General features: G+C 51.9%; 1 protein-coding gene across 1 annotated transcript; it reads left to right on the top strand.

Annotated features, from left to right (window-relative positions):
- The first annotated feature begins 568 nt into the window (after window positions 1–568).
- LOC135999903 (olfactory receptor 14J1-like) lies at window positions 569–1,501 on the top strand. Its single transcript, XM_065653478.1, has one exon. It carries the CDS (start codon window positions 569–571, stop codon window positions 1,499–1,501), a length of 933 nt encoding a protein of 310 aa, XP_065509550.1.
- The last annotated feature ends 12,391 nt before the right edge of the window (window positions 1,502–13,892 follow it).

Raw genomic sequence — 13,892 nt, 5'->3', positions numbered from 1 at the left:
CACTGACCCACAGGCATTCTCTTGCCTTGCAGGACTTGCTCTGTTCTCCCTGAATGCAGGAGAAATGCTGAGGGTTTATGACACCCAAGAACACTCTCCAGGGGAATTTCAGGATTGGACTAGATGATCTTTCAAGGTCCGTTCCACTGCCTAACATTCTGTGATTCTGTGAAGCTTTAAAAAACCCAAACATTTCAAATTTCATTTTACCGTCCTGTTTCATTCTTGGTGATAGTGCAGATGCTGACAGGCTCTTCTTCAGCATCAGCAGTTTCAGGTGACAACTTTGAACCCCAGGACTGGCCCCTGCCCCCCATTCCATGACCCCTGCTGCAGAGCAGGGCTGACTCCTGGGCAGCCAGCGGGCACAGGCCCTGCTCCTCACGGCACCTCCAGCCAGCACCACCCAGGGCTCAGCCACGGAGCTGAAGGAAGGTCTGGGAAAGGACAAGGGGTGTGGAGCAGGGGAGGGTGTGTGAGAAATGGCTTTGATTTTGCTCAGAGAAGTCTCCCCTAACGTGTTATTTTCATTACCTCCTCTGACAGTGTCCATGCCCAGAGGCAGCAAATGTCCAACAGCAGCTCCATCACCCAGTTCCTCCTCCTGGCATTCACAGACACACGGGAGCTGCAGCTCTTGCACTTCTGGCTCTTCCTGGGCATCTACCTGGCTGCCCTCCTGGGCAACGGCCTCATCATCACCACCGCAGCCTGTGACCAGCACCTGCACACCCCCATGTACTTCTTCCTGCTCAACCTCGCCCTCCTCGACCTGGGCTCCATCTCCACCATTCTCCCCAAATCTACGGCAAACTCCCTCTGGGACACCAGGGCCATCTCCTACGCAGGATGTGCTGCACAGATCTTTTTCTCTATCTTCTTGTTCACAGCAGAGTATTCTATGCTTACCATCATGTCCTACGACCGCTACGTTGCCATCTGCAAACCCCTGCACTATGGGACCCTCCTGGGCAGCAGAGCTTGTGTCCACATGGCAGCAGCTGCCTGGGCCACTGGGTTTCTCACTGCTCTGCTGCATGCGGTCAGTACATTTTCATTGCCGCTCTGCAAGGGCAATGCCCTGGACCAGTTCTTCTGTGAAATCCCCCAGATCCTCAAGCTCTCCTGCTCAGATGCCTACATCAGGGAAGTTTGGCTTCTTGTAGTTAGTGTCTGTTTAACTTTTGGCTGTTTTGTTTTCATTGTGGTGTCCTATGTGCAGATCTTCAGGGCCGTGCTGAGGATCCCCTCTGAGCAGGGACGGCACAAAGCCTTTTCCACGTGCCTCCCTCACCTGGCCGTGGTCTCCCTGTTTGTCATCACCACCATGTTTGTCTACCTGAAGCCCCCCTCCATCTCTTCCCCATCCCTGGATCTGGTGGTGTCTGTCCTGTACACAGTGGTGCCTCCAGCAGTGAACCCCCTCATCTACAGCATGAGGAACCAGGAGCTCAAGGATGCCCTGTGGAAACTCATATCTTATTGTTTTCTGAAGCAATAAACTGCCCATCTGCTTCTACATAAGACTTTTAATGTAGCTAATTGCAGGCCCAGCCTGTCATCTGCATTTTCTGTTATTGGTTGGTTTTTTGGTTTTTTATTGTGATAATGTTGTCATGCCCATTCTAATTCTCTCTCTGCTTTTCTTTTATAGCCACTGCCTGTGTAAATGAGGAGCCGTGCTCGTCTTGTCTCCTAAACAAAATAAACATTCCTGTAGTAACTTGTTTTTCACTATATCCTTCCTCTAAGGCCTTTTTGGAGGTTCAGGGAAAATTCCTGTGTGCATGGGAGGAGGGGAAAAGAGTCCAGCCTGGCAGCACTGCCAGGGAGCACCAGCGCTTGGCCTTCCAGAGCTGTTCTCGTTCCACTCCCACACTCTCCTTCTCATCCCTTGTGTTGGTGCAAGGCCCGAGTGCTCTGGCAGCCTGGTCACCGTCCTGCTCTGTGTGAGTCCTGTGAGCGCAGGCAGGGACAGGCAATGGGCACTTGAGTGACAGAGCTGGCCTCAGAACAGCCTTTCCAGCTGGCAAGGTGATCTCCTATGGACAGGGCCTGAAGGTTTATCTCTTCCTACAAAGTTTCTCTCAAGAACATTCCCATTACAGTGACTGACAGATTGAAAAAGTGAAAAACTGTAGGCCTGCAGGTTTGGGGCATTCAGCAGTGTCCTCTCACAGCCAGGCCTCCTGCCAGAGACCTGCAGGACCAGCAGAGCAGGGTCTGGGCTCTGCCCCTGTGCACTGGACACCCCGTGGAAGCTGCCCCAGGGCAATTGTCATGGACTGGCCCTCACAGCCACCATTTCCAGCCCTGGGCTGTCACACCAGCTTGGAGAATTTGTTCCTGAATGAGCAGGTCAGCAGTCCATGTTTGCATTGTACAGAGGAGAAGAGAGCATGCACATCATGTACGTGAGCAGAAATGCCATCAGCTATTCTTTGGAGTGCCTTGAAGGCCTCTGAGACAGACAGTCTCTCAAGGTCACATCATGTTGGGAATAACAGCCCATGGGAAACCACCTGAATGCAGCACTGGGATGTGCTTCCTTGAACTGAGGTCCCCATGTCCATTCCTCATGACGTGGGACATCTCAGATGAGTGCAGAGCAGGGGGACACACCACAGGGCTGAGGTGTCTCCTGTCCCTTGGGAGTGGCAACAGGAGGCCAGAGAGACACTGTGACTCCTGCCTCTGTGTGTGAAAGGGACAGACTCTGTCTATGAGCATCCCTGGGTGCATAAGGAGTCCATGAGGCCAGCTGAGAGATGGGCACCTGACAGAACCCTGACATTTGTGCGTGTGACTCCAGGAACAAACCCCACTGGCCCAGTGTGACTCATCTCAGCTGCCTTGGACAGGCAAATTGCAAGTGCTGCTGTCTGCTACGTCACCTTTGACCATGATGCGGGATTGTGCTCTCATGAGAACAGTAAAATCAGAAGTTCTGGGATCCTTGGAAGAGGCAAACCTCAAACCCATCTTCGTGAAGAGCAGTAACAAGAACTGGGAGAATTACAGGCTGGCCAGCCTACCTCTATCCCTGGGAAGGGGATGGGACACGTCCTCCTGCAGCCATTTCTAGGAATGTGAAGGACAAGGAAGGGATTGCTGAACCAAAATGTGCAAGGGAAAGAAAGGCATGTTGTGTACAGGGAGTTTGCAAGACGTCAGACATGGTCTCCTTCTGGCCAGAGTGGTGCTGACTGGGCTGAAGAAGTGGATGCTGAGTGGGAAGCTGGGTGAACCATGAAGCCCAAATATCATCAGTGGTACAAAGTCCTCTGTGCAGCCAGTTACTAGTGTCACCTGGGAAGGTATCTCTTCCAAAGTGCCCACAGGCTCTACCCAGGAAGAGGCCTTGGAGAAGGGTTGTCATGTCCATCCCACCCAAGTACATGATGGGACAGCAGCAGGAACATGGTTGTGTCTATCAGAGAAGCTGAAACGCCAGCATCAGTCTTGGGATTTAGGAGCTCATGGTGAGGTTCCTTCTCCTGGGCAGCTGAAAGACCACAAGAAGACTAACAGGCAGGACTCCCTGCTTGAAGGGTAAGTTCTGGAATGATTGAGGTTTCCTTGGTAATGGGAAAGAGCAGGAGAGAGAAAAAAGTCACAAAGTGCAACTTGGAAGGTAGAGACTGGACAGCAGGAGGAAGAAATGTCCCTAGAAGGGCAGTGCCGTGGTGCAAGAGGTCACCCAGAGGGAGCTGGATCAGCCCATGGTTTGTGTTCCAAAGAACAGCCAGTGAAGGTGCAGACACATCAGTGAAGGTACAGAAATGCTGGGGTGAGAGCAGGTGGGGAAGAGAGATGGGTGTCTACAGCCTGCAGGGAAAGAGGGGCAGGTGTAGGACCATGTAGAACAGCCTGTGGTTGAGATGGCAAAGGGTGCTGGCAAGGCTGGAAGGCACCAACACAACGGAGGTCTCTGTCCCCTTGGCCATGGCAGTTGTCTCTGCCACTGAGGCCTAGGAGAAGACATGTTGTCCCAATGGTGCTGGGGCCTCGTTGTCTCCTTGCAGGCGCATGGGGAAGCTGGAGGTTGTTGTACCAGTGTTGTCCTTCCCTCGGCCTTGCACACCCACATCCCACGGTCCCAGCAAGAGCCCTGAGCCATGTGTGAACGACAGGATCCCGCACCCCATTGCCTGGAGGTCAGGGCTTCTCCTTTCTGCTTCAGAAAGCAAACCAAGGGGTTTCTCAGCATCAGAGCCACCTGCACAGGGCCTTGGCCTCCCTGTCATCACAGCCTCCAATTATCTGCTCTAACGAGTCTCTGGGGAGGCTTTGTCAGGAACAGCCCTCAGTGGGGCCCATTAATGCTTCAAGGAACTTTGGGGTTTGCTTTTGCCTTTGGCTCCTTGAGAGCTTTGTTGAGTCTCTTCTGATTAACTGATGTTCATGAGCCTCATGTACTCCATGGGCTCACTAAAATTCTCCAAGCCCTCACAAGCCGTGTCTCTTCCATCATTTTCTTCAAGTATTGAAGAATTATAGAGCTCATTAGAGAGGTTTCAGGGGGGTAGGTAAAGAGGACATTTTGAATGAGCACTAGGGAGAAGTGAGAGAAGAATGGGATCCCATGGATACTGGTGCAGAGTGTCTCCTGAGGAGGTTGGACAGGTGGGAAAAGCAGTCCCTTGAGGCCAGACACGGGATGGACACCCTTGCTCCTCACCTCTCCAACTTCCGTGTTTGGCTCATTGGCCCCCTGGGAGTTACATCACTTTTCTTTACATCAGATTCTCCACTCAAGTTTGCACCTGATTGTTACAGCTTCTCTCCATGAATTACTTCATGCTTTCCTTAGAGATCTGGATTTAAATAGGCACAAAGAAGCTTTTTTAATTGGCAAAAGCAAAAAAGATAATGAGAAAGAAAACACAACACAACATAACGAAGAATAAAATATACTCTGTCGTTAGTTTAAGCAACTTCCAGTGAGGTCCATCACCACAACTGAAGAGTTGCCTACAGGGAGTATGAGAGCAATGGCTGAAAGACAATTCAGCTTTACCTGCCTGAAGCTCAAAGCAGGGAGAGAGGTGAGAGGGATCTGAAAGAGCGAAGAGTGAGAGGAGAAGAAACTCTGGAGAACAGTGTAAAGTGCAAATGTCCAGACAGGCTTCTGAAGACTTGACTGCAGACGTGGGTTGAATAAGGACAGGTAGAAACACCTGGATGTTCAGGGGGATTAAATACACAGTATCATAGGCAGAGTTCTGGAAATACAAGCACAGGGTAACTACAATATTTCTTCTCCTGCAATTCATGCATATTGTAAAAATCCATATTTTGGCAGGATAGAAAATCATGGACATTTTATTTTGAACATTGAATCATGTCAGCTGATGAGTAAGTTGTGGTTTTATATTTTTTGTTTGTTTTTTGAAGAACTGAGAGCAGTTGTCATGTTTTCAGGCAGAGCTCCATGGTCTGACCATAAGCCCCCAGTGCAAACCTCCAGAGGCCCCAGTGTACCTGAGGTATCTGCCTGGGACTGGCAGTTAGCAGACAGGGCTGATAGAGCCCTGTCGCTTCCATCACGTACATCTGGTCTTCAACACTTGTACGCTTAATTAGATAAGTTTCAAGCGTGGAGTGAAGGAGGAAGGTACAGAAGGAGCACTTAGAAGAAGTGACAGGAGAATTCTCCCATTGATACTGATGCAGAGTGTCCCCTGAGGAGGTGTGGACAGGAAGGAGCAGCAGTCTGCCTGAGGTCCATCACTGTATGGAGAACCTGCTCCTCACCTCCCCAACCCCGCCATGTCTCTCTGTACACTTGACTGTGTTAGTGGAAATCATTCATCCATATGACACACATAAGGTTTAGATCCCTCCCAGAGATCTCCTCATCTCCCCAGTTAGCCCAGAAAGAGACAAACACACACACACACAAATGGGTCTGGGATGGACTATTCTTGAGCTCGAACATCACAGAGTCATAGAATATCTCGACTTAGAAGATCCCCATTAGGATCAATGAGTCCAGCTCCCCGCTGCTCGCATGACCACATAACACTAAACCACGAGACAAAGAGCATCGTCCAGTCACTCCTTGACCTCTGACGGGCTGGGAGCCGTGACCACTTCCCTGGGGAGCCTGTTCCAGTGACCGACCACCCTCCAGTGAAGAACTTCCTCCTAATGTCCAGTCTGAACACCCCCTGACGCAGCCTCATTCCATTTCCACCTGTCCTGTTCTCACTGGTCACCCGAGACAGGACATTGGCCCCTCACCTCTGCTGCCTCTCTGAGGAAGGTGCAGACTGTGATGAGGGCTGTCTTGATTTTGGTTAAATCAAGACTAATTGTCTTTTAGTGAATTTTCCTTTCAGCTTAAGCTCTTCTAAGTAACTGCATATTTCTGCAGTTGGATGCATGTTTTTCAAACACAGCCTGCTCCAGAGCTGACAACGGCCAATATTGACAGTTTTACTGAGCTAACAGTAGGGCTGGTATGCAGAAGAGGCCTAGGACTAGATCTTATTGCTATAGCAGCCAACATCATTGGTGAATCTCTTATGTCCCTTAAGTGAGGGGGTTGTACTTGCAGGGAGGGGTGGACAGAACAAGTGACGCCAATTGAAAACTGAGTTGTTCCATGCCATCCACGTCATGCACAGCTTAAAGCTGAGAGATCACAAGGGTCTCAGGCTCTTGGTCCATGGCCAGCATCTCAAGAGGAGCCTGCCCGTTGTCCTGTCTGCAACCCTGATCCTGGTTCCAGTCCTTGCATCCCTGAATCCAGTTCCTGTGCACTGCCGAGTCCAGTCCAGGACTTCCTGACGTCTTCGCTGCAGCCTCTGCTGTGACACCAGCCCCTGTGGCAGCATTTTGGCTACTCTGGGCAATACAATATAGGTTTTGTATATTTTGCCTTATTTGTCTCATTATTAGTATTACGAGGAAAGTTTTAATTTTTGTCTTGTTTTGTTTTATAAATCTATCCAAATTGTAAGTCTTTCTCCCTTTTCCTCCTTTTCCCTTTCCTTAGTGGGGAAGGGAGTGTGGTCAAGAGAGAACATCAGCCACACTTTATTGTTGCCACTGTGCTCGGCGCTGGTGAGGCCGCAGCTTGAATCCTGTGTTCAGTTTTGGGCCCCTCATCAGAAGAAGGACATTGAGGCACTAGAGAGAGTGCAGAGGAGGCGACAAAGCTGCTGAGGGGCCGGAGCACAAGTGTGATGAGGAGCAGCTGAGGGAAGTGGTGGGTTCAGCCTGGAGAACAGGAGGCTGAGGGGAGACCTGATCGCTGTCTACAACTGCCTGAAAGGAGGTTGGAGCATGGAGGGTGTTGGTCTCTTCTCCCAAGGAGCAAGTGAGAGGACAAGAGGAAATGGCCTCAAGTTGTGCCAGGGGAGGTTTAGACTGGAGGTCATTAGGGACATGGGTTAGTGCTAGAGCTGAGTTAGAGGTGGAAGGGGCTGGAAAACAGCTCATTAGGAGGAGAAGATGGAAGAAGGTGCAGCGTGTGTGTGGCACTGGGGATGAAGTGACACCCTCACTTTGATATCTGGATCAGTGCTGGGCTTGCACATGGACTAAGCCCCAGCTCAGAGCACAAATTGCTGTTGCCGGCCCTGGGTGCCAAGCGCTGTTGCTGCTCTCTCCTCCCTGGTGCCACCCAAGCGCACGACTGCCCTGCCGGTTCCTGCCTTGGGGCTTGGGGAACTCGGGGTCAAAAGGAAAGACAGACTTGAGTGGTTATGGGATCTCTGAACTGTCCTGAGTTTGCTTTGCTAATCACTCTGTAACGTTTCCTGAGCTATTAATTCGATTATAGGCACAGAGAGGCAAATGAGCCATGATCCAACTTTCCAGTTAAGGTTTCCTTCTTAGAAAAAAACACACTCCCATTTTCACATTGGCAACACACTGAAAGATGGACGCCAAAGCAGCATCGGCCTCTTGTGAAAACAGGTAACAACAGATGGTTCCAATCATGCGATCCTTAGTTGCTTCGTGCACGGGAAAACTGTCCATTAATCTTTGGTGTACAGGCAGGGCCTTGCTGATGTTCCTGTGGAGTCAGCAAGCACGTGGATGTCAGCCTTTCTGCAGATTTGTGACTGAGTTTTCCTGTTTTCCCTAATAAGGAAAATCTTGCTGTGGACTCCTGAAGTCTCCCATAAGCTGATGGGTTCAGAGAAGGACGGGGAGCTGCAGTTAGCTCAGGGAGGACCAGTCAGCATCACAGGCAAAGCAGACTCAAACTCGACTTGGTGAACATTAATGGAATTTATTGGTAGATGAAACTGGCACCTCTCCCCCGTCTTTGGGCGGATCACCATGCACCCTGAACCGATACAGGCAGGTGTGGTCCGGGTGGCCCCAGTTGCTCAGCACTTGCAGCTGGATGTAATTCACGACCCCAGGGAGCTCGTTCTGAAACGACAAGAAGAAATGAGTCGCCTTTTCCTCTCTGGTACGTGACCACTGACAGAAGTGCCGCAGCGACGGCCTCGTTCAACAGCTTCCTTCCAGCTGCCCCGCGAGGGCTTTGGACCTGTTGTGGGCAAGATGTTCTTGTCCTGCTCTACCTCATTGGGCCATGAGAACTAGCAAAGGAAGAAGCAGCACCCAGATGCCTCAGCAAATACGCTGGAAAGTTCTCGCCTGCTTTGGGGCGCAGGCTTCCACAGTCAGAAGACCCAGTGGTGGTGTCAGGAAAACAGCTCATTGCCTTCTCTAGGAAGCCAAGGAAACAGAATGGCCTCCCTGTCACTGCTCACTGCCAGCACCAACAGAATCCTCAGGAAGCCCAGTATTTCTGGTCTTTAACTGGCAGGCCAGCAGTCGTGCATCCTACGGGATGTGGCCTCTTGTGTGCACTTGGGGTCCAGACAGTCAAGCTGATTCTAGTTTCAACTGTGGCGCTTCTAAGTGCTGAAGTTTAAACCCAAAATGAAAGAGAAGAAGAGCGGCAGTCCAGCCATGTGCCACCAGGAAGTTAAATCAGAAGAAAGGCCAGCGTGGCACACGTTCAAGGACAGGGCTGCCTGTAGCCCTTTGGCAGGGAAGCCTCTCCCCATCCAGCCGCATTTCGCCTCCTCTCCTAAAGTTCTCTCCCTTCTTTGTCCCCATACCTTCAGCTGGAAGGTCTGACTGGGATTCAGCGCTGCCAGGAAGGTGAACTGTCCCAGGAACATTCCATGCTCCTCATTTTCATCCTTGAAGCCCTACAGAAAGACAGGGGTGGAGAAAACAAGAGCGTCTGGTGCACCATGACAAAAGTGAACTTCAGTCAATGAGGCACAGGCTTATTTCAGCTACGTAGTCCAAGGACCATGAGCACAAGGAAAAGATGAGAAGCTGCAGGTGGGCAGCACGGCACACTTGCCTACTCAACGAGTCCAAGCTGCCGGTCAGAAAAGGAGCAGACGCTCCCAGTGAGAGGGAGGTAACCTGAGGATCACAAATGCCACTGGCATTGGAAGCCAAGAAGGTCTAGGACCATGCACTGTCCAGCTCCTTTTCCCTATGGCTCCTGGAGTAGCATCTTGCCCCAGAAGCTTCCTTTCGAGTGGTCCATTGAATAAAAGAGGACAACGATGGGAAGGGAGCGACTCCAACGAGCCTGTTTCTTATGAGAGCCAGGAGGAACCTTCAGGCCACTCCACTCTTAGACCCATCTTCACCCCCTGCGTAGAAATGCTGTGCAACCCCCTGCCCCCCACTCCAGAGAAATCACTTACGTAGACAGCAAAGTCCTTTGGAGCTCCAGAGACACTTTCTCCATGGAACGCTGTCCCCGACACATGGTCCATGCTGACTGCTCTGGGAATCACTGGCTCAGACAGCTTGATGAAGACCTGTCCTTGACTTCCTGGGAAGGGCCAGCAGCTTCCAGGATGATTTTCTGGCTGAACAAAGAAGAAGAAACTACATTGACATGGAGAAGGTTGCCCTGGCCCTCTCCCAGAGCTCTGCAGGCACCTCTGCCTTCTCCTTCTGTGCCGTGCTGACAGTTTGCACAGCGACTGGGCAGACACAGATTGCAGGAGCAGCCTGGCCTGGGAGAAGCTCGCACCGAGAACCTGGGGCACTCTGGGACAGGAAATACTCAGCAGGGAGACACAGGAGGAGAGCAGGTCCATGCGAGAAGGAGGCAGGAGAAGAAGCTTCGAGGAGCAAAGACGGGGGGAAAGGCAACTCTAGAGCAGCATGTGTGGTTCATCCTCCTGACCTCTGTTTTACTGCTTCTTGGTGCTCCTACCTCAAGAACAAGCTCAGGGGACCTCATGTAATCCATCACCGGCATGGAGTACAGGAAGACTTTGGCTTTGTCATTCCGGAGGGATGGAGAAGTCCTTGAATGAATGACAGCGGCCCCTGGAAATTAAAACATGAGCAGAATCATCAGGCAGTGTTGGGAGGAATATTGCACTGTTGACTTGAAAAAGCTTCTCAGTTGTCATCCATGTCCTACAGTGGGTTCCTCTCTTTCTAACTGGAATGACCCCTCTAGAACACACAGCAGAGAGTCCTGGGGCTGTGCAAAAAGACAAGAATGTGAACCAGGCTTTCTGTGCTTCCCATGGGGTCTGGCCCATTACAGGCTCTGTCAGTGGGGGCACGTGTTAGGGCACAAGGTGACCCTTGACTTCTCGCCCCTTCTCTCCTACCCCTGGACATGTTCCAATGCCCATCTTGTCAATCTGGACAGGAAGCGCTTTGGAACTGGTTTGTTTGTACAGTGTCATGGTACCTGCTGATTTTAGGGCGTAATCAGGCATCGGGACCTGCATTTCCTCCAGCTTCTCCAGGGCTTCATTGATGATCTCCTGAACCGCCTGGGAAGGAACACAAAGGAGAGCGCCTGTTGGAAGGAAAAGGAAGGGGGCAAGCAGCTCCCCTGCAAGGCCAGCCAAGGTGCATGGAGACAAGGCCCATATCAGATGGAAGGAACAGCCAAATTGCCTGGAAGCCTCCCAGGTTTGCTCTGCTGTGCTTGACGGGATCAGAAAGGGGGGGCTGCTCACTCCAGTGCTCTGAATGCTGGAGCTGCGGGAAGGGGCTTTTCCCGTGGAGAGGCCCCAGGCCAGGCAGCATGGACAGACAAGGAAGCGTGGCCATGACAGCACTTGTTCCAGCCGCACCAGCCTGTTGGCTGTGACAGGGAATGGAGTAGGATACGTGCCGGAGGGAGGATAAAACCCCTGAGTAGATCCTTCTGCCTTGTGCCCTTACCCGTCCGGTAAAGCCTGGGAGCCTTCCCTGCTTCACGCCTTCATGGAGAGCCCGCTCAGCCACATCCTTTGCGCTCCAGCGCAGACTATAAAGCTGTTCCTGGAGCTTACGGAGCTGGTCTGGCAGGGGTTGGGTTTCGATCAGGTCTCCTAATTCCGCTGCAGTGCTCCAGAGCGATAAGGCGCCGAGTCGTCCCACATAGAAAACACCTGTCAGACGCACACCAGAGCTTAGAACTTGGTCTAAGGCTGGGTTGTGCCTCGGGCTGCCCTCTCCCCTTTCTGTGTCTCTCCCAAGTGCCATTGTTGTCTCTCCTCTTATTGTCTTTGACAGTGGCCATCATGGCGTACGGGCTCCGCAAGAGATGGATGTTCCCTGCCCTAGACTGTGCTCCTTGTCCTGCAGAAGATTTTCATCCCCCTGGGGCAGGAGAGCTCAGCCACGGCCTCTCCCTCGGCTGAAGAGAACTGGCTTAGCCCTCCTGGGGAAGGCAAGTCACCCCTTCCTCACCCCCACACTCGTCCCGCTGGAGCAGGGACTGGCACAGCTCTGTCGGGGACTTTCTGCTCTCAGCTGAGCTCCTCTGGTCACAGCGGGCGAAGCGGACCAGGGCAGGATGGAGCCCTGAGTTCATCCTAAAGCACCGTCCTGAGGTTGGATCTCTGCAGAGACTCACCGAGAGAGAACAGGCCAAGAAGCAGCACCAGGATTGTTGCCTTCGCTGCCTTCATCTTCCTGCAGAGCAACAAGGAGGAAAAGGCTGGTGAAGCTGGCGGTTCCCGTGCAGATCAGCAGCAGACTGGAGAGCAGCAGCAGGGACTGCAGCCCTTGAGCCTGGCATTCCTGGCGTGTGCGTTGGCTTGGTCCTGCACCAGCTCGAGTCACTGCTGGGGTTGTCACCAGCTGAACCAGTGAGGGATTTGTCATGGCAGCGATTGTTTCGTTAGGGACAAAGGGCTCAAGATTGACTCTGGACTAAGAGCAGGAGTTTCAACAAGAGCTGTGGCCACACTTCCCGTCTGTGGGGCTGGACAGGTATTCTTTGGAAATGGAAGGCACATGATGAACGCTGTTTCTGCTGCCCACCATCCAATCGGCACTTGTGCTGATCCTGTTCTCCACCCTCTCAAGAGAAGGTTCAGCCTGTGCCCCTACGGCAGGCTGTATCGGGGCCACTGCTTGGGACTCCCTCCATGCAATCCAAAATAGACCTGTCCCTCATTCTGCAGAGATCAAAGGATTTCTGGTCCTTGCCCCTGTGGTCATGAAGAGACTGAAAGGCGGCTGCTGCTTTCCACCAGCTCCAGAGCGAGCTCTCAGGCTGCCCTCATGTTCCTCTCCTGTCCACCCTCCACCCACCCCAGCTGATGAGGTGGAAAACACACCTGGGCAAAGGGGAGGAGGATTTTTCAAACATACCCGTTCAGACCTTCAACCTTTTCGGTCTGTCTCGTGGTACCTGCTGAGGTGCAGGTAATAAACATCTTCCTCGCTCACGAGTGAGCCAAAAACTCTGCGATCTCTGTTCCTTCAAGATCGAGAGTGACAAAGGCGCAGGGAGACCCCTGCTTTTATACCCTGCTGTGCCGACCTCAGCGCTGATGCTGCTTTGTGACATCAACGGCAGTGGGTGATGTCACAATGGAAGAGGCTGCGCCGCGTTGGGAGGCAAAGTCCAACCTGACAGGAGCGGGTTTTGCAGTCCTCTCTGCAAGGGCAGAAATCCTGCACCATAGAAAGATTGGAAAGGTACAGGAACATGTTACTCTCAGAAAACAGACTCTGTCAACCACTCTTCCTCTTGCTTACTGAAGTTCAGATGGTGTGAGAAAAAAAAAAACAAAACACAAAAAAGCAAGATTCTTGTTCTTATTTGATGGAGCCCATTATATCAGCCACTCAACATTAAGTCCAACTCCAGTCTGAACCTCAGAATAAGAAATGTCATCTTAAAATTTCCAGGAAATGGAAGGGCTTTGAAGTGGCAAGACCAGAAAACATTCATGAAAGCAGCGCCATGCAAGTCCACAGCCCTGATCACAGACCACCTGCCCCGTTACCTAAGGCAATGATGTTCTCAGCTGATTTGCAGCCACTGACATCTGGAAAACAGCACAAGGTCTCTTGTTGTTTAGCGCCGAGCACACAGGTTGACACTGGAGCTGGTAAGAAAAACATCCACAGTCAGTCTGGTTTCATTGGAGGACATCAGGACAAGTTCAGTTCACATTCACAAGGAATCACAGCAGGTCCCACCAGTCCCTGCAGACCCCGACACGGCTCCTGTGCAGGGTCCCGAGGAGCAGTGAGCGCAGAACAAGAAACCTTCCTTCAAAAGAAGGTCCCCAGCCGGCTCTTTCCCCAAGCTGCACAGAGCAGCAGCTGAGAACAACCTCTGCCACAACTACACCCGGCTCTGCCGTCTGCAGGAGGAGACCAGCTCCTAAATGATCCCCAGCCCTACAGACACAGATCTTCCCCAGGGCAGTGCTCAGCAAATACCAGAGCACAGCGACACCTGGTCATTCAGTTGAAGCTGCCGGGGAGAAGGACAGGGGACTAGAAAGAGACAAATCAGACAAGAGAGAAGATAGAGGAGCCCAGAGAGAAAGAAACACACAGGGAAAAGGCTGGAGAGATGGAGAGATCAAGAGAAATAGGGACGAGGAGCCACAATGAGACAGGGAGGAAGA

The sequence above is a fragment of the Caloenas nicobarica genome, chromosome 30, assembly GCF_036013445.1.
Source record: "Caloenas nicobarica isolate bCalNic1 chromosome 30, bCalNic1.hap1, whole genome shotgun sequence".
NCBI lineage: Eukaryota > Metazoa > Chordata > Aves > Columbiformes > Columbidae > Caloenas > Caloenas nicobarica.
Note: the sequence above shows the minus strand (reverse complement) of the source record. Positions and strands in the feature narration are given on the sequence as shown.